Below are 19,002 nucleotides of genomic sequence, written 5' to 3'. Positions count from 1 at the left end.
GCTCAGCATAACATAGCATAACACAGCACAGCCGCACGGAGAGCCGCAGGGCAGCCCTTTGCCTATAGAGGCACTTGGTAATACACATCACAGAATCCCAGAGTGGGTCAGGCTGGAGGCGAGTACAGTGCGTCACCTGGCGCACACGGCTCAGGTCCGCATCCAGAGGGATATTGAATATTTCCAGTCAGGGGGATTCCACAGCTTCTCTGGACAATCTGCTCCAGTGCTCAGTCGCCTACACAGTAAAGCTTTTCTTCTTGTTCGGGTGCATCAGTTTCTGCCATGGCCTCCTGTCCTGTTGGCTGGCACGCTGAGCACAGCCTGGCCCCATCCTCCTGGCACCCTCACTTTCAATACTTGCACACAAAATATTTAACAATTTGATTTACAAAGGAAGTGATATGATAACGGTTCAGTCAAAAGACATTCCAAAAAAGCACATTATATTTATGAGCTGGCATCTGGATATATTTCTGGTCTCTCTGTGATCTGAATACAAAGAAATATGAGTGGGCAACTCAGCTCTGGTGGTGTTTCTCACTGAGAATGCACCAGATACACCAGATTACTTTTTGTCAGAACCATGAGTTGGACCAGAAAATGACAACAGAAAAAGCGAAACACTCGCAGAATTAACTAAGCACTTAATCTGAAATGATAATGCTGAAAGCCCATGAAACGAGTGCTTTCTGTACGGTCTGCATGACTTTCGTTCATTTCTGAGATGACACACATGACACAGGCTACATGTGCTAAACTGCAGGTCTGGTTTTCTGCAGGACTTTGTCTGGTTTTCCTTATCACGCCTATAGAGGGAGGTAGGGCTTGTGTTTTGGAAAGGAGAGTCGATTCCTGCTGTCACAGAACACAGACACAGACCTAACAGTTCTGCCAAGCAGCTGTGCAGGGCTAAAAACCACTCAGTTTCGGTCTCGGTAACTATTATTTCAGTCTGCAATTGTTTTCATCCAAGTTGCAACAAGGTAGCAAAGAATGGCAATATGCATATCTAAAACACTGGTACCTAAAGCCAGAGGATTCTCACAGAAAATTACATTTTGACATTTGCTTAATGCTGCAATGATGTAATTCATCATCAAAAGAACTGTTAGCAGTTTAGCTGTTAGTGAAATCATTATGCATGTTACTATACTTATTTTTAGCTCTTTTAGCAACTTTTAAAAATGTGTTAATTTGCAGTGATACTGTGAGTTTCTCAAGAATTAAACTTAGTAATTATTAAAACATTAGGCAATTAGTTCTGTATTTGGCCTGTATGTTTTACTTCTTCACCTATTAAATATTCTGCATTTTCCTGTCTATGCTGTTTTAGTTTCTAGGCAGGCATCACTCAAAACCTGTACCAAAAACAAGCCAAATAATAACAGAAGTTAGCATCTATCTCTATTAGTGGATAAATTTAAGAAGTGAAAAAAGCAATGAACCTAAAGGCCAGCTCATGAACTCAAAAAAATGCACTCAGGGAATAACTAAGATAAATGTATAATACCAGATTTAGTTTTCATTATTTTCTCAGGGGTTTTTTGACAAGTTTTTTCACTTGTATGGCCAGTAACACAAAAAAATGTTTTGAAGTACGAAAGCACATCTGAGGGAATGCCAGTCTTTTGTCTCACTGACACACAAAATAAAAATCACAACCTTGAAGAAGCAAGCTACTCTGAGAAAATCTGAAGTATGAATACCCAAAGAAAGGGACTTCCATCAGCTTGGCATAAGCTGTACAGGAAATAAGCCACAGAAACTTCAAAACAGCTTTTAGCTGTCATTGCATTTCAAGTCATATGAAAACATAATTGCAGTGATAGAGATTTCCTGTATAGATAAGCTTTCAAACACAACATTAAACATTTTTATGTGGTGTTGGATATTTGGACATCTGTATGCAGGGCCTGAAAAACTGATTCTGGATATCTATACCTACAGTGATGGATCTGCCTAGAATGGCCATTTAGCAGTCTTTGGGAAGTGGTAATCAATGGAATGCCCAGCTTGGATGTCTTTGAAATCATCAGTCTAAATTTTCTCAAAAGCGTAATGATGCTAGGGCTACATATCCCAATAAGTGCTTATTTAGCCCAAGAATATATTTAGTTGAATTTAATCCCTGTTATCAGCATGGTGTTTTTACATGACCAAGTCATACACTGACCTAAACAGGTCAGACTTCTCAGCAGCTGTTTGAAGTGCATGACACATTCTGGAGGAAGCAGTTGGCAAGGAGTGTAATGAAGGCAGTTTTGTAGGAAATATCACTTAATTGTGGCTGATGCTGCTGAATTAGTCATACATCCTTACTGCCAGGAGACATCGTGGTGGAACTTCAGCTCTTCTATCTCAGGACAGCATGTTTTACTACATGAATTTAGAGAAACAGCTGCAGTAATGAAATAATTCAAATTCTGCTCCTTACTCATAAATGTGAAATAGCCATTCCAAACAACACAGCACAAAATGGATTTTTTTTTTTCTGGGATCAAAATATGGCTTAAAACACAAAATGTTAAATTTTGGATTGTACAAAATCTGTCACTAACAGCACAGAATATCTATCAATTAATTAGTTGAAAGCTTGTAACTACAGACAAGTCTTTTATGAACACGTATCTTTTGAAGAGGTCTCTTCACTTTCAGTTTTGATGTGCTAGTGAAAAATTGATTCTAGAATGTTAAAGATCACTGCAGAAGCATTTAAAGCACAAATTCATAATAAATTTCACGTGGATTTATCTGTTGATTTTTTACTGGGAAATTTACCAAACTATTCTATTTTATTTGTATTTTGCCTGTCTCAAACACATCAAACATCATGTTCCTTCAAACAACAGAAGCAAGCTTACAAAGTTCTGAGCTGTTTGTCTGTTTGAGGTCATATCAATAGGATCAGCCACATCAATAGTTAAAGACTTACATTATGAGTAATCAACTGATTTGGTGTATCCTAACTACCCCTAATTTCCTTTGGGCTTCATGTGCTTGCTGCATGTTGTGTTCCATCAGCTGGGGAGAGTCTGTGTGCCTGTTTTTAGCAATGACAAGTCAAACAGCCCACACAACGAAAGATGAAATAGCTGTTAAACAAGGATATAATGAGCAAATAAACATCTCCTACTGACTTGTCCTTTCTGGAAAAGTTACTTGTTATTTCCATTTTCCCAATGTTTACAGAAGAAAGGTGTGGTTTGGCTAATTAAAGTCATACAAAGCTCAGGTTGGAGTTTTCAATCTGCAGCCTCACAGATTGTGTTCAGCCTGACAAAACAATTAATTCAACATGCTTCTCAGGAAGCCTCAGTTTCTTCCTATCACATTTGCACATCTTAAACTATACCACACAATATTTCTCAAGTTTTTTGTTGATATTTTTATCAACATTATCATTAACCTGCAAGGCTGAGCTCTCATTTCCGATGCTGAACAGGTTTAGTAGCCAGTCCAGACACATTCCACCTTAACAACCCCTTATCACAACATCTACTTGTTAATTACTGCAAGGTCACAAATCCTTCTTCTACATCAAAAGTGAACTGACTATAGAACTGACGTCCTAATTCCAAATAGGAAGATTTCTTATTAACTGGGCCAAGTTTGTTTCTGTCTCTATTTGTGTTTGTTTTGATTTAAATATAGGTAAGTAGGAAAAGCTTGGGCAATTGCTAGCACAGTCATAATTTTCTTTCCCAGACAGATGGCACAAATGATGAGGGCCACTAGAAAAGATTTAGCATCTCTAAAGTTACAATCAATATACCAGCTATGATATACTGGTGCTTTAATGTGGAATGCCAAACCATTTTTGGGCAGTTCCTCAAAAAAATTGGAAGAGTAACAGCAACACTCAGAAGTGTTCTACTGAACAGTGCATCACATGTGGTTCATATTTCAGAGGTATTAAATCAGTCTTGAGAAAAAGAAGAGGCAGTTTTGCAAAGGAAAGGAACATAATAGTGCAGCATTGGTTAAAAATTGTAACAGAACTGTATGACAAGCCTTTAGATACAATTTAAAATTTGAAAGTGAAGTGGAAGTTCAACATTATCCTACAAAAAGCTATAATCCTGCAACAGTAGGAATTACTGAGTGGATAGTATAAATTAATGAAATACATAGACCTACTTAATTTTCACTCCCTGTGTATTTATTCACATACAAAGAAATTTTCACTTTTTCCATCTTTTTCATGAATACTAAAGTCATTTTCATAATGGCAGGAATTTCTCTCTCCATTTCAAATTTGCGATCAGGGCTAAACATTGCTTACACTTAGCCTTAATGGTGCATTTTTGTTGAGCATGAAATCCCATTTCAATATGGAATATTCCTTCCACTTACAGACTCCTGCTGTTAGTCTCTGCATTGGCTCATTAAGTGCTGCTTTCCAACAGCATCAAAATAAAACAATTTTCTTTTTTTTTTATTTCATATTTGAAATATTATCAGCACACAGTTGGAGAAATTTATTTAGGCAGTGGTGGTCTTATATTTCCTGTATAGAATATTTTTCCTGGTATGTTTGATGTATAAGACATCTTGCTGCAACAAGAACAATATGTATTGATTCAAGGGGGGGTGGGGATCAGCCCAAGAGACACAGCAGCCTTGCAGACCAGTAGATAAGACAGTTGCTATCTAATGGGACTGGAAAAGGTGGAATTGTTTCTGTTAATGCAAGTTTGCCATTCATTGACAATTAGCAATTACTATCTCTGAAACAGTCAGAGATGTTAAACAGAAAGGAAGCCTCAAGTCTTTAACAACCTGCACCAGAACACCAGCAAGGCTCTGAGAGAGACTGCAAATTAAGCCTCAGCCTTTCCAGGAGTTTCATCATAACATTAGAGAAGCCCAGCAGCAGTTTCAAGAGAGAGCTGCAGCCTAGCAGAGTGAACTAAGGCTGCTCAAAGTCAATTTTTCATCTGCAGCCAGAATTGCAGGAAGAAGACAGAGATGAATGCTTATCATATCTATACCTCACACTAAGCTTAAGAAACACAGTTCTATTTGCATTGTTTGGGGCACTGCTGTTGTCCACAACCTGAAAATAGCTCAGCCTTCACGAAAGTGCCATTTTATAAACTAGTGCTTTGCTAAAGAAGTGTATTTTTTACCACAGCTTTTCCCAAGAGGGTACAATACAGAATCTCTCAGCATTGTCGAACAACAGAACAGTTGCATGGTAAGAGAGAAAGAGAAATTAGGAACAGGTTGCTTTATGGAGTACTGTGTCTAAAAACAGAATTTTAATAGCATATGGTTTTGAGTAATTTTTTGGTACATACATTACACATTAAAGAAAGATATTGGCAAAGGTTTCAAGTAAGATGATTTATTTTTTTTTTAATAATTTATACAGCACTGAATAGTCTGGTGACTTTTAGACCTAAAATAATAATTATACACATGTAGGTGTTTGTGTACTGTATTATAAACTGGTACAGGTTGCCCCTGTTTTTTCCAAAGAAATAACTGTTACAACTTTTCCTCAGGGATATCACAATCTTTATTTTAAGCATCTCTCAGTTAAGGTTTTATCACCCTGTCATTACCTTGTCTTCTATTAACACATCATTATTAATTTGTTAGAATTATGTTGACTTTAGGCTGCAAATTCAGAAAAGCAGACAATGTAGCAGACTCAGTGGTTGTGAAGACCTTTGTATTTTGTGAATATGTCAAAAGGGCATTCAAATCATTAAGCATTAAAATACAAACCAGACAAATAATAATTTGGTCTGGAGTTTGTTTTTTTCTGAATGTTGTAAATATACAGCAACAGTGTAACAAAAAGTTGCATTTAAGTGGTACATCCAAAAGTAGCAGAGCTAATGAGCTCCTGCAGAAGTTGCAAGCTTGTCCATTCCAGATAGGATTGTGAAAGATAACTGTGAATTCATTACTCTTATCCTATGTAGAAGGGCTCTTGTTACTTGCTAAATTTTTCCTGTTTGGACAGGAAATCATCTAGCTAACAGTATCTCTGATTTTATTTAAATCACTTTTTACCAAAGTAATCTTCCAGAAGCAAAGGTGATCTTCCAAAAGCTTTAGATTTATATGTTCACGGTCCTTGTACTTGCCAAGACTTCATCATAGCAGAAGGTTTCAGCAAACATATCGGAGTTTTGCAAAGCCTCGAAAAGACGCTTATAGTCTTCTGGATACAAGTTATACATTGCAGCATTTTTGGGAATTTCTAGTGCTTTCAGTAATTTGTCACTATTGTCCAAGCTCCAGGAACTGAAACAAACAAAGAAAAACATAATGGAGCATTTCTTTCTGTGAAAAATTCAAAAGCAATAAATATTATCTGAAGGCCCACTCTTTCACAGCCTCTAGAAGCAGCTAACCTGTTCTTGCAACACAAGTTACTTTCAATCCATACTGCAAACAGGAAGAAACCTCTGCTATTAAAATACATGAATAGTAAATAAAGCCCCCAGCACACACAGACAATACCAAACCACACAAACCTCCTCATTACAGGATAGGTGCTCTCTCTCCCTCATCCACCCTAAATGCCTAAGTCAGTAACAGGCATTACAGCCTAAAAAGGGTGTTTCAGTGCTGGAGAAATTAAAGCTAAGGATGACTCAGTATAGCATGAACTAGTGACTTACACCTCCCAGGTATTTTCTTTTACACATAAACAGATGTATCCACCCTCCTGCCATCTACATCTTTGCTATGAAAGCTATACTTTTATAAATGTGCACATACATTAACTATTTCTTAGACAGGAAAAGGGTGTATAAATACATGGAAGATGCATATTAGAAGCCTTCAACTTCCTGGCTGAAGGATCAAGTAGAAGATGAGGTGTACCACTGAGCTTTAAGAAAGAAACCCATTTAGGCTCTTTGTACTTGTCTTTGCTAAGGGAGTTGCTAGAATTTAGTAGCTTATTTTTTCCCCCTTTCTGGAAATTAACTTTTATAACCTCCTATCAGCAAATGAGAAGTACATTCAGTATTTTCATCAGCAAGAAGTCAATGCTTTTCAAACTGTGAACACCTTCCATTTCTGGGAAACAGAAATGTTCTGATCAAACGTGAATAGCTTGCATAATTGGTAGTCTAACGCCTAATTTTTTAATTAGATAACAGCCATTTGAGGACATCCCCATTCCACCTTCTATAACCTTCAGCTATTTTCATTAGCGTCACTTTGATGTCTGTTATAAGCTAAATCTCTTTCAGCTTTTAATGCCTGTAACTGCAAAACTCTTGGTGCCTTTATTATTGTATCTGTAAAATAAGTGAAAACTTCTTGCAGATACATGACCTAAGCTCCTGGAGGTACAGGAATTACTGCACATATACATTCTAAATACTTGCCAACCTTCCTGAAGGAACAGTCCCCAAAATACTGCATAGTAGGTTGCACAAATAAAATCTTCTATTCTACATGTTGATGATTAATAAAAAAAAAAAATAATTAGTTTTTAAAAAGGCTGTATCTCATCTGCAAATAAATACTGCTTTGGGAACATTTTAATATTTTCATATATTTCTCTGAAGTATAAAAACTGTAATTCTTTCTTACTTACTATAATCTATCGGTAAGTTTAGACTTAGGTTTAGCAAAAGACTGTTTCACCATGAAAATAAAGGTAGATGCATTTGAGGGCTTCAAGCCTCCTGTAAATAGATTTTGCTGAGGAGTCAGTCGTACCAAACATAAATGGTCATTTGGCAGCAGCTGCAAGAAAAACAGAGTATGTCACTGAAAAAATCACTTTTTAAGACAGTATCTATCTTAAACTAAGTTTCATCTTTGCTACCAGTAACATTTGTCATTAAAAGTCTTAACAGGATGATTTCATCAGAAGATGAGGCTTCACTTCCCTGTGCCTCAAACAGAAAAGGAAATAGAAAACAAAAGAAACATTCTATCACTTGGGGTTTATTTCTATGTTTTAAAACTGGACTTTCTTAGTTGAAATAACCAATACAGGCTTGATGTGAGTTTTCAAGATATCATATGGTCTATTGTATTTCTATACTGTGCAAGGTATCAGACCTGCCTTTTATATATAAAGATAGAATTACATGAGTGTAACACTACTGCAACATGAGGATTTTATTAAACTGGGACTCTATTAAAGTGGAGTCTTCAAGTGAAATAAATGTACTTCTGTACTGGCAGCAATGGATATATCAGATCTGACATTTGTACTTCTGAAGTTGTCTGAGTTCATCTTGCACAGCCCACCTGATGGGCCTCTCTACGTGTCTTTTCAGCAACACCACTAAGCATACAAGGCACACCAGTCATTTCCATATTACAGAAATATTGCAAACTAAACTCAATACAGCTCCATAGCAGTTTTCTGGGGAGTGTGAAACTTAAAAATATTAAGTAAACATGCTTTTATACTACCAGAGTTAAATAGGAATATTCCTTTGTTATACAAAAGGATATCATTACTTCTCCAAAGGACAGAAGTAAATAACTTTACACAAGGTATTTTTGCACTTCTCAGATTTAAGTTTGGAGACTCATGCTCTTCCACAATTAACTTGCACATGAAATCTATAATAGGCATGCGAATTACTATTTTAATCAAAACCAGCAGCATACTAATTGTGTTAACTGTGGTAACACTTTGTTTTGTTCAAGCAGGTAGATGTAACCATCAGTAACTTTCTCTGAAAAATACTTTACCTATTCATATTCCCTTATGCTGTTAATTCACTATATTTTTCCATCACAGACAATAAAGATATTAGTTTATTTCAATTTCTAAGATAATAACAATTCTTCACTCCACTTCTGATGAATCTCTATGCTGCCTTAAATTTTAATTAGAAGAGTTCTTAAAAAAGTACATCTGTAAATGCTGCTATAAAGTTACTTTAACCCTCAATTAAAACTAGTTTAGCTGCATCTTCAGAAGAAAAGTGCACACAACAATCTTACCCCAGTTTTTGGTATTGCCAGTCCCCCATTTTTCAAATTAGTTGCGAATGAAGACCAAGGTTCCTATGGGAGGAAGCAAATGTATTATGGAATTAAAGTGTTCTGTTAGAATAGAATAGACCATTTCAGTTGGAAGGTACCTACAGTAATCATCTAGTCCCATTGGCTGAGCAATTCAAGGCTGGCCAAGCTAAAGCATGTTATAAAAATTGTTATCAAATTGTCCAATATGCTACTAAATGCTGACAAGCTTGGGACATCAACCACCTCTCAGAGTGTTTGACCACCCTCTCCATAAAGAAGTGTTTGCTAATGTCCAGTCTGAACCTTCCCTGGCACAGTTTTGAACCATTTCCATATATCCAGTCAGTGGCTACCAGGGAGAAGAGCTCAGGACCTCCCTCCCCCCTTCTCAGCAATCTGTGGAGAGCAGTGAGGTCACCCCTCAGCCTCCTTTGCTCCAAACAAGACAAGCCCAAAGCCCTCAGCTGCTCCTCATAGGACATTCTCTTCTGGTCCTTTCCCTGGTTTTGTTGCTGTCCTTTGGATGCACTCAAGGACCTTCACATCCTTCTTAAATTGTGGGGCCCAGAACTGCCCAAGTATTCAAGGTGAGGCTGCACCAACACTGAATTCAGTGGGACAATCACCTTTTTCACTGGCTGCTGATGCTGTTTGAGGCACCCCAGGGTGCAGTTTGCCCTCCTGGCTGCCAGGGCACACCCTGCTGACTCAGACTGAGCTGCTGCCAGCCAGCAGCCCCAGGTGACCACTGGCCAGCCAGGTATAACCCAAATCACTGCAGCCCTCTGAGCTCTGCCCTTCAGCCAGTTCTTCACCCAGCACACCCTGAACAAGCTCACCCCATAGCTGGGCAGCTTTTCCAGAAAGATGCTGTGAGGGGCAGTATCAAAAGCCTCCCCAGAATCCAGAAAAATTGCATCCACAATCTTCCCTTCATCCAGTGGGCAGGTGACCTTATCATAGGAGGGTGTCCAATGGGTTAAACCAGACTTTGCTTTGTGAATCCATGTTTATTGTGCCTGATGAGTGTATTATTCTTCAAATGCCTTTCCATAGCATCCAGTAGAATCTGGTACTCCATAATGGTTGCATGTACTGAGGTTAGGCTAACAAGTGTGGAGTTCACTGGGTCTTCCCTCCCATCCTTTGTAGGAGGATGTGGAATGACATTGGCCAGCATTGAGAGAGGTCCTGCCATAACTTCAGTAGCTCCTCAGGACTCTGGGATGAATTCCATCAGGACGCAAGGACCTGAGAACATTCAGCTGATCCAGCTGATCCCTTACAGCTTCAGCCTCCATAAATGGAAATTCACTGTTCTCACACTCATGGTCCTTTTGCTCAGGGGGCCAGGCAGCTCAAGGCTTATCAGCATTATTAAAGACTGAACCAAAAGAGATCAAATGCTTCCACTTCTACTTTATCCCTGTTAGTCAGGTGACCCCTTTAAAAAGTACTATTCTTCAACTTCTTAGTATTTACCTTAATGTATACCTTGTAGTATAAGGTATTTGGGAGACAGTAGACAGTGAAACCTAATTTTAGATTAGCAAAACATTTAAATTATGAAGGTAGGTTTCTAGAAAAGCAAAGCACAAAGATAAATCTGAAAAGCATAAACTAACTGAAAGTGCTCATAGGGAACTGGGGAGACAACATAAAAAAAAACTTTTAAAACTAAACCATAGCATGTTTCACAAGGTAAGAAGGTACTGACTAGTAGAAGAAGCAGGTATGCTTGGAACACTGAAGCATCAAGACTCAAAAAAATTTCTACTGAACACAGCTTAGGAAGTCAAAAGCATACATTATGGAAAGTTCAGAGACTATAACAAAGAGTAGACTATGACAGATTGGAAAAGCAGACTTCTAATTTCACACAATCATTAGCAAAATGGAAAAGGTTTATCTGGTGTGTAAACATCTCTTTTTTTATGTACAAGAATCTGAGAATAAATGTTTTTTATTACAATGGCTTGCAGTGAAAACACTGACATCATAATGAATAACAATGTTGCTTAATTGGAAGAGTTTTACACAAAACATAAAGCTTTATATTTTAGCTTATTACAACAGTTTTCAACAGTTCTCCAACTCATTTAAACATCAAATTAGGTTCCAATTAGTTTGCAGTGGTAAACCACTATAAACCCTTTTCTAAATGAAATGGAATTAGCCCATATCTGCAGGTACAAACTCTTACCTTATGCAGTAATTCAATTTCATACCCTAGTTGTGCAAGTACACTAAGTGCTTGATAAATCTTTGACTTCCCAGGCTTTGCTGTTAATACCTAAAAAAATGGCAAAGAGCAAGCATTATTGTTGCAAAGATCAAGACTGTGTCTTTATCTAAGCAAAATCCACATGTATACATAAAACAGTAAGAAATTCAGTTAAGTGTAAAATTCCAAGGTAAAGTTACATTAGGCCTCAAACACGTACTTTGTGCTATTTAATATATCTTGTCAGAAAACAGGGCTAGAAGACATTGTAATATTTGAAGTATTTCTTCACAGCAGTTATTTGGATAACTGAACTATGTATGAATCTCCAGTATATGCTTTCTGGTCCCTTTTAAGGTAGAGAAGTTTCACATAGAAGATAAATAAGGATCAGATTTCATATAAAAACCGTAACTTTGGCAGAATTATCAGCCTTCACGGATAAGATAATATTCCCAAGAAGACACACAAAGCAGAAAAAGTAAAACATCAGGTGACCTCACTGAACATTAAGCAACTTGCACAGTCATCGTCGTGATCGATGCTACAAATCAAACAACTCTTGGAGCAGGAAAAAAGAAAAGCTTGTGATTATTCTCCAAAAGGGCAAAAAGAGTAGTAAATTGTAGCAGGGAGATTTAACTTCATGTAATAGATATACACAGCCTTGTAATGATAAAAAGCCAAACCAACCAACAAAAAGGAGTCAAAAATGCCTAGTTAAAGAACGTTCCAATAGCTTTTATTACCCAACTCTTATGCAACAGAGTTCACATTACAACCAGAAAAGTTAATTAAAAAAAAAAAAAACAAAACACCAAAACATGAAACCAGGCTGCCCTGTATTTAGTAAAAAATCTGACCATTAAAACATACCATACAAGTGGATATTTAAGTGGTGTACAACCTGTCATTTCACAGAAGAATATACTTAAAGCATTTAATTTTTTTCACTTGGGTATTAGACACAACACTGGTTGTGTAGGCAGACCTGGAAGTCCTTGTCTTCTTCAAGTAATTACAGGTTTATGACTCTGTACAAAACCTCCCATTTTCATGGGGGGGGAGAAAAAAAAGGCATCCTTGATGTGTAAGTACAGTTCTAGAACTTTGGGGCAGCATAAATTAGGAATATGTAATCCAGAAAAGGGTCTGCACTTTAATCTACAGAGCATTAATAAAATGGTGTGTAAATCATTATATTTTGCCTGTTTTCAGTACTGCATACAAAACAACTCAAGAGGTCATCTCACTGTATTGGTATTTAGTTACTTGGAATCCTCTTCACTTGTGTTTTGAATTCAGTCTTCCTTAACTATTACCTGCAACTAGTAAACAAACCTGTTGCAAAAAGCATGGCACAGAATTTAATCACCTCACAATTTACAATGGAAAGCAGCTAGTCTGCTGCTGCATATACTTCTTAAGGACCAGTCTTCACATTTGTAAGATCTGTGGTTATATGACAACAGAATGTTTCTTAATAGTGCTATCACTGCATAAAGCAAACAAGTACGAAACTGACAATACTTTAAAATTCTGGTAGAAAAGAAATTCACTAGCAAAGACATTAGGTATCCAATACAAATGGGTTTGTGTTCTGTGAAGCACTAAACCTTCATTACCTGTAAAATGCCTTGCACGTACCGTATACTCTTTTTCACTTATAAAGAGGTTGAGTTCCACTCTTCCATATCTGTATATGGAACTGCATTCATACATGGCAAAAAGAAGTCTCCAAAGTCTATTTCTTTCCAACTCTTGTGGTACCATTCCAAAAATTTTCAAAGGAACATCTGTTTCATACAATAGCAAAAGTATCTTTAAAATTTTGCAGTATGTATTAGACAATCTATGTCTAAACTACAAAAAATTAAGAGAAGAAAATCTGTAAGTTCATGTTGTTCAAGAACAAATACAATTAAGCCTTAGTCAAAGCTAAACCAAATTTGCATTAGACTAAAACTTTAAATGACAAGAAAATACCTAATTATCTGATATTGCCATGGAGGAGGGGAGGGTTCTATCATGAGTCTTAAGTAAAGCTGAAATGTAGAAAGCAGTATGCATTAATCCAGCATGTGTATTAACTAGAACACAGCTCAAGCAAATCCCAAAGGTTTTGCCAAACTGCCTGTTACTGTCTGTAACATGTGGGATCATAAATACATACCTGCCCTCCATGGAACTGCTGCTACACCCATGGCTTCAAAAAGTTTGTCAGAAGACACAGCAGGTGGTTTCAAAGTTCCCTTTGCCAAAGGATCCAGTCTGAAGAAGTCACCATTAATCACCTTTAACTGCCCATCCAGGCTATTCTCTAGGGACTGAATAAAAATAACTTTAGTTGAAGAAATCTGGATACAGTAACTAGTTTTGCAAAACACGCAACAAAAAAAATGCATTCAAGCACTACCTAAAATTGTCACCCAGTCAACAAGGGTCAAACTCAGAGCTGCTTCATACAGTTTTACAATTTAAAACTAGAATTCTTCATGTCAGTCTTCATATGGAGATATGTGTGATTCACATGACTTAAAATGTGTGAAGTCATTGGTTTCAAACAGCACTGTAATGCAAAACTTCTAGAGCAAATTCTGCAGCTCTGTGTCTGACCCCCTTTGAATCCATGCAAAGCCCAGGTGAGCAGGAGAGGGCAACGCATGTAAGTGTCAATTGTATGAAAACACATTAAATAAAACTGTGAGATAATCAGAATAACAAAGAGTATTTTTACAGATTTCTTAGTTTCATACATAACTCTTGCTTAAACATAAATATCTACAATGAATCTGATTAGTTTCAAATTTATACATGAAATTTTATTGATGCATAGAAAGACTATGTATGAATTTGAATTCCTACATACACAAAATGCCAAATAAATTAAAACATAATCTGCATTTGTGATGTGCAATACCAAAACTACATACTGTTATTAGGCACTATGTCAGATGTTGCAAGTAACAATCACTGCCTAATTCCTTTTGGATCCAACAATTATACAACAATTTAAGCTGATTTCTCTTTTTCCTTTTAATTATGTTTCAGAAACGTGCAATTGAATCAAAAGCATACCTTTAATTCTGTAAGAAAATCTGCATTACTTTCCAGAGCTACCACTCTAAAACCCGCCTCAAGCAGAGATCGAGTCAAAATTCCAGGACCTGAAGTAGGAAAATAAAGAAAAAATTAAAAAAAAAATTTTAGAAGTGCATTTTTGTATCTAAGTGATTACCTTTCGTGATTTACCCAACATAGCACGTGGGATATATCCCCTTCCACAGGAGATAGTTTGTGTTTGTTAAACATGTTTCAAAACAAGAGTTAAGAGAAATGATTTACAGGCAGCATGCCCGAGACTGCTCACTGTATTACACTAAGCATAGCATTGCAATTAGATGCTGAGCAGCATTGGAGATAACGTTTCAATTATTTCTATTACTTTTTCCTCTGCCAACTGTAATATACTCTGAAACCTTACCCATGTTATCTTTGAAATAAATTCCGCAAAAATGAAAAAAAAAAAAAAATTAGGTAACTGTAGAGGTCTGGCCACAGCCCATAATCCTGGGTGTGCTTTTACTGATAAAGCTCGCCTACAAAATCGCAGCATTACCTGACAGAAAATTTCATCTCTGGTCACTCTACAGCAAAGTTTTAACACGAGTGACTCCAGGCTGCATCCCCACTCATTCCCCCAGCTCTGCACAAACGCAGCCCCAGGCACACCCCGGTGTCCCGGGAAGGTGCCGGGGCGCGGGTCCGGGACACGAACGCCGCCTTCCCCGCCCGAAATCCCGGGAGAGGCAGGGCGCGTGCCGGGGCGCCAGCGCGGGCGGTGCGAGGGCTCGCACTGACCCCCCAAGGTCACCGGGGCGCGCCGGAGCCTCGGGGCAGCTCACCGGGCGCGAACTCGAGCAGGACGGGCTGCGGGCCGGGGCCGGCGACGGCTCCGAGCTGCAGGCAGCGCCGCACGGTGCGAACCAGCTGCGGGCAGGCGATGAAGCGGCGGACCACGAGGCCGCTCCGCTGCTCCTTACGCACCGGCCGCTTCTCCTTGGCGGGCTCCGCTACCCGCAGGGCCGGGTACTGCCGCCCCGCCGTCAGCCAGCAGGGCGCCAGCCCGCAGAGCAGCGGCCGCAGCCCCGCTGCCAGGAGGCGGCCGCAGCCCGCGGCGCCCAGCGGGGCCCGGCCCGCCAGCATCGCCGCGCTCCCAGCTCCGGGCGCGTGATCGCCGCGGCAACCGCGCCGTCACTTCCTCCCGTGCCCGGCCTCTGCAGGCGCTTCCGCTCCGCCGGCGGAGGGCTCTCCGCCCGCCGCCCGCCCTCTCGATGGTGCCCGCCCCGCACCGCCGGCAGCCTGCGGCAGCACCAGCCCCGCGCCTCCACGCCATGCCGGCTGCCGGGTCCCGGCCGCCAGAGCCGCCGCGGAGCTGAGGTGAGCTGGCAGCGGCTTGTCCGCACGGAGAGGAGGAGGAGGGGAAGGGGAGATGTTTTCCCCGGTGCCGCGCACCGCCGCCGCCTTCTGCTTGTGTCGGCCGCCGCCGGGCGCTCCAGGGGCGGGTTAGGGCCGGCGGGCGGGCGGCGGGCAGAGTCGGTGCCGGGCAGGGTCAGGGGCCGGGCAGAGCCGGTGCCGGGCAGGAGCCGGAGCCGGGCGGGCCGGGCAGTGCCGGTGCCGGGCAGGGTCAGGGGCCGGGCAGAGCCGGTGCCGGGCAGGAGCCGGAGCCGGGCGGGCCGGGCAGTGCCGGGCTGCTGCCCCGGCGGTGCCCCCGGGGCGGAGCGGAGCGCCGGCAGGGCTGGGGCGGGCGGCGGCTCGGGAGCGGGCTCGGGCGGCGGGCAGCGCTCTGCCGGGCGCCCGCGGAGCGATGTGCGCTCCGTGCGGCGGCCAAGTCCCAGGAGCTACGTATTTAGTTTGAGGTTTGCCTGGGTGTTTCGCGGGAGTCTTTGATCTCCGCGTCTGCAGCTAAACAGTCACTTCGGGACTCGGCTGCTTGTGTCGCCCTGCCGCTCTCAGCAGGTGCAGGGTCCTGCTCCGGCGGATCTCCGGCATCGCTCCTTGCCGCCTTCCCTCTGCTCGATAGCCTGTTGCGATTGCGGTTTAGGCGAAACCTGTGATTTTCGATAGCAGTGACGTTGTGCTGTCGGCAACGTCCCCAGTGCCTGAAGGAGAAATAACTTTACGACCATCTTCCAAAGGTTTTCGAGTTGTGCCAAACTGGAGTTCATCCTTCAGGGATGCTGTGCGAAAATCTGTCAGTTGCAGGTCAGTTGCCCCACTGTGATGGGGAAGGGAATCTTCCCAAATGTGTTTCCCTGTTCCCTGTCTCGTTTGTGCAGAAGGCAAGGGTGATCTGGCAATCGCAGGGTACAGCTGGTCTTCAAATTAATGCTTCAGAACCAGACTTTCTGTATGATTTTCTGCAAATTGCTTAATTTCTTGTGTCTTGCTTCTGTGCCTGTGAAGTGAGAAATTAACACTTCCATGCTTACTAAACCAAGTCGTTTTGTTTGGTATATTGCTCAAAACCAGAAATTGGGATAGAAAATTGCGGCTTTGTGGTTTTCTTTTTGGGGGACCTACATGTGGCATGAAGAGCGGCTGGGCTGAGTTTAGAAAAATGCCTTAGCAAATGCAGCAGTCCTTCATACCTGCAATTTATTTTTAAATACTCAGCTTTTTTTGCACTAAGTGCTGTAATAGTTCTCCCTGTGCCTTAAGGGAAATGGACAGATTGTTCAGCTGGATGATGGGATAGACCTCAATCCATTTTTAAACTGGACTTTATGTTTTAATAGCTTTCTCCCTCTCTTACTAATTAGTCTGATAATTCAGTAATTTGTAGGACTTTTAGAACATCAAGCAGAACTTGGTTTTCTTAGAGCAAGTGTTTAGTGATGTCCTAATTCAGCATGCCTTACCAAAGTTTAGTGACAGCTATGGCCACAGAAAGATTATGTACAGTTTTAAGCTTAATTAATGAATTTTGGAAATTTTTGTTGTCATTTGGAGGGCTCAGAAATGCTAGAGTCATCTTTGAATGGGCTGTTCAGAGCAACTGAGATTATTCAAATGCCCTGACAAATCTTTATACAGTAGAATGATACACTTTTCTTCATGATTTTATTTATTTTAGCTTAGTGCTTTCCTGGATTGAACCACAGGTCTGTGTGGGTTAAACTCATGGGTTTTTTTCCCCCCTTACTAGAACTGCCAGATATATGGTGAATATCTCATGCATAAAGAACTACCTCTTTATGACCTGGTCATTATCTTTGACAAACTGTTGAAACCATAGGAAAATGGTAAGTTTATTACTTTTTTTTAATTTAGAAATTACAATTTAGAAAATTGTTTAATACATTTAAATGTATTTGGGATATTTGGACAGTTATTTTTACATTAATGGATGATTGTGGTGTATGTTTTCTAGTCAAATCCAGTTATCACCACATGCAAATATTTGAATTGACAGTCTTACCCCATACAGCCTTGTGTCTTTGTAATTTATGTGCATTGTTGAGTGCTCTGAAATGGTTTCCTCCTAATTACTGTTTCCTGAAATAAATCAGAGGGAGTCAAAAGGGTTACCTGTTCTATTGGATTCCAATCTATGCTTGAACCAAAAGAGCTCATTAGCTGTATGGTCAAAAAGATAGTAAAGAAATTTGATCTTTTTTTTTCCAATGGTCCTAAATACCTTTCACATTTACCTTTATTTAGCTCAATTTAAAGCTTATTTTTCAAGATAATATTAAAGTGTTAGCCCTTTAGTATTATTTTGCTATGTATTAACTAACCACTTAGCCATACTAAATATTGGTAGTCATTTCTAAGTAAGGGTGAAAATTGCAGAAGTACCTGGATCTTGATCTCAGTTTTTTAAACTCTTATGTTTATTTTAAGTACAAATTGGGCAGAATTTCTATCTTCCACAAAAAGAACCCCATGAGTATGTGAATGGAAATTTGCATGATGGTATTTATTTCCTTGTCCTCCTAGTGGATACTTATCATTAGAGTCTCCTCTAAAGACTCAGAGTACAGATTAAGTTTGAAAGGTTTACATGTTACCAAATACCACCTCTGATGTGAATTTTAGAAAAACCTTTCAACAGAAATGAAAAAAGCTCTTACAATACAGCTGAAAGAATCACTTAAGCCTATTTGCTTCAGTAATATGAAAGTAAAATAATCTACTACATGCTTGAGTTGGCAGAAATGTCTCTGCTGGTGCTGAGATGCAGGATTCTACAGAATTATTGTTTTCATTTATTTTATTAAGCATACTTGAATAATTTTTTGTAATGTTTTGGTTGGTGACAAAGGAAAATAGTAGAAGGAGTGGTAAGAGATTTTTTTCAAAAGTGCTCTAAGCACTACACACTCAGGAAGAATCTCTAGGAAGAATTATTTTGATAAATCTATCAGAGCAGCCTGATTCTTTTGTCATATTTTCTAGCCATCACTGTCCCCCACTCCAAGCACATAGAAAATGTCCCAAGAACTGAAGTAGCATTTAGTCCTATGCCAGGATCTGGTTTGAGCTCCAGTGAGTTTGCAGCCTGTGGGTTGTGTTGGACATCTTCCTTTGAATCCAAAGTCTGCCTTTATAAGGAGGTCAGCAATTTTTTATTTAGAGCTGTTATGGTCTACAAACCTTAATTTACTGCTTTCCTACATGTCCTTTGTTGACAATTAAAAATGGCTTGACATTTGGATGGGGACAGTGGCTAGGGAGTGGGGGGAGTTTTGCTCTTTGGCCAAGCTATTAGTAGCAAGGGAAATTAGAATCCAGGGTTCCTTGGATGC

At 39.9% G+C, this 19,002-nt stretch overlaps 3 protein-coding genes across 8 annotated transcripts in view; 1 reads left to right on the top strand and 2 right to left on the bottom strand.

Moving 5' to 3' along the window:
- SMYD3 (SET and MYND domain containing 3) overlaps positions 1-138 on the bottom strand; it is a 369,857-nt gene extending 369,719 nt beyond the window's left edge. The window contains exon 1 of the mRNA XM_079327644.1: positions 13-138. The gene's annotated coding sequence lies outside the window, so the exon portion shown is untranslated. The remainder of the gene's footprint in view (positions 1-12) is intronic.
- Positions 139-5,334: 5,196 nt separating this feature from the next.
- TFB2M (transcription factor B2, mitochondrial) lies at positions 5,335-15,587 on the bottom strand (the record flags this gene model as incomplete). Of its 2 annotated transcripts, none has more annotated exons than XM_079327617.1 (8): positions 5,335-6,261; positions 7,571-7,722; positions 8,944-9,006; positions 11,171-11,260; positions 12,839-12,987; positions 13,365-13,518; positions 14,270-14,358; positions 15,239-15,587. In XM_079327617.1, 8 exons carry the CDS (start codon positions 15,585-15,587, stop codon positions 6,075-6,077), a joined length of 1,233 nt encoding a protein of 410 aa, XP_079183743.1. In that variant the 3' UTR covers positions 5,335-6,074. The 2 variants fall into 2 exon arrangements, with proteins under 2 accessions (XP_079183743.1, XP_079183744.1); XM_079327618.1 differs by having other exon boundaries at positions 15,097-15,458.
- The window catches only part of CNST (consortin, connexin sorting protein), a 45,774-nt gene continuing 42,263 nt past the window's right edge, over positions 15,492-19,002 (top strand). For 3 of the 5 annotated variants that reach the window (XM_079327465.1, XM_079327464.1, XM_079327462.1), the window contains exons 1-2: positions 15,492-15,631; positions 17,400-17,496. Coding sequence is in view for 3 of the 5 variants with exons in the window: in XM_079327464.1 (XP_079183590.1) it covers positions 17,494-17,496 (3 nt within the window). In the remaining 2 variants the exon portion in view is untranslated. The other 2 variants (XM_079327463.1, XM_079327467.1) reach the window with 2 other exon arrangements.

This window comes from Erithacus rubecula (genome assembly GCF_903797595.1).
Source record: "Erithacus rubecula genome assembly, chromosome: 2".
Taxonomy (NCBI): domain Eukaryota; kingdom Metazoa; phylum Chordata; class Aves; order Passeriformes; family Muscicapidae; genus Erithacus; species Erithacus rubecula.
The sequence above is the reverse complement of the archived record's forward strand: the minus strand, read 5'-3'. Positions and strand labels throughout refer to the sequence as shown.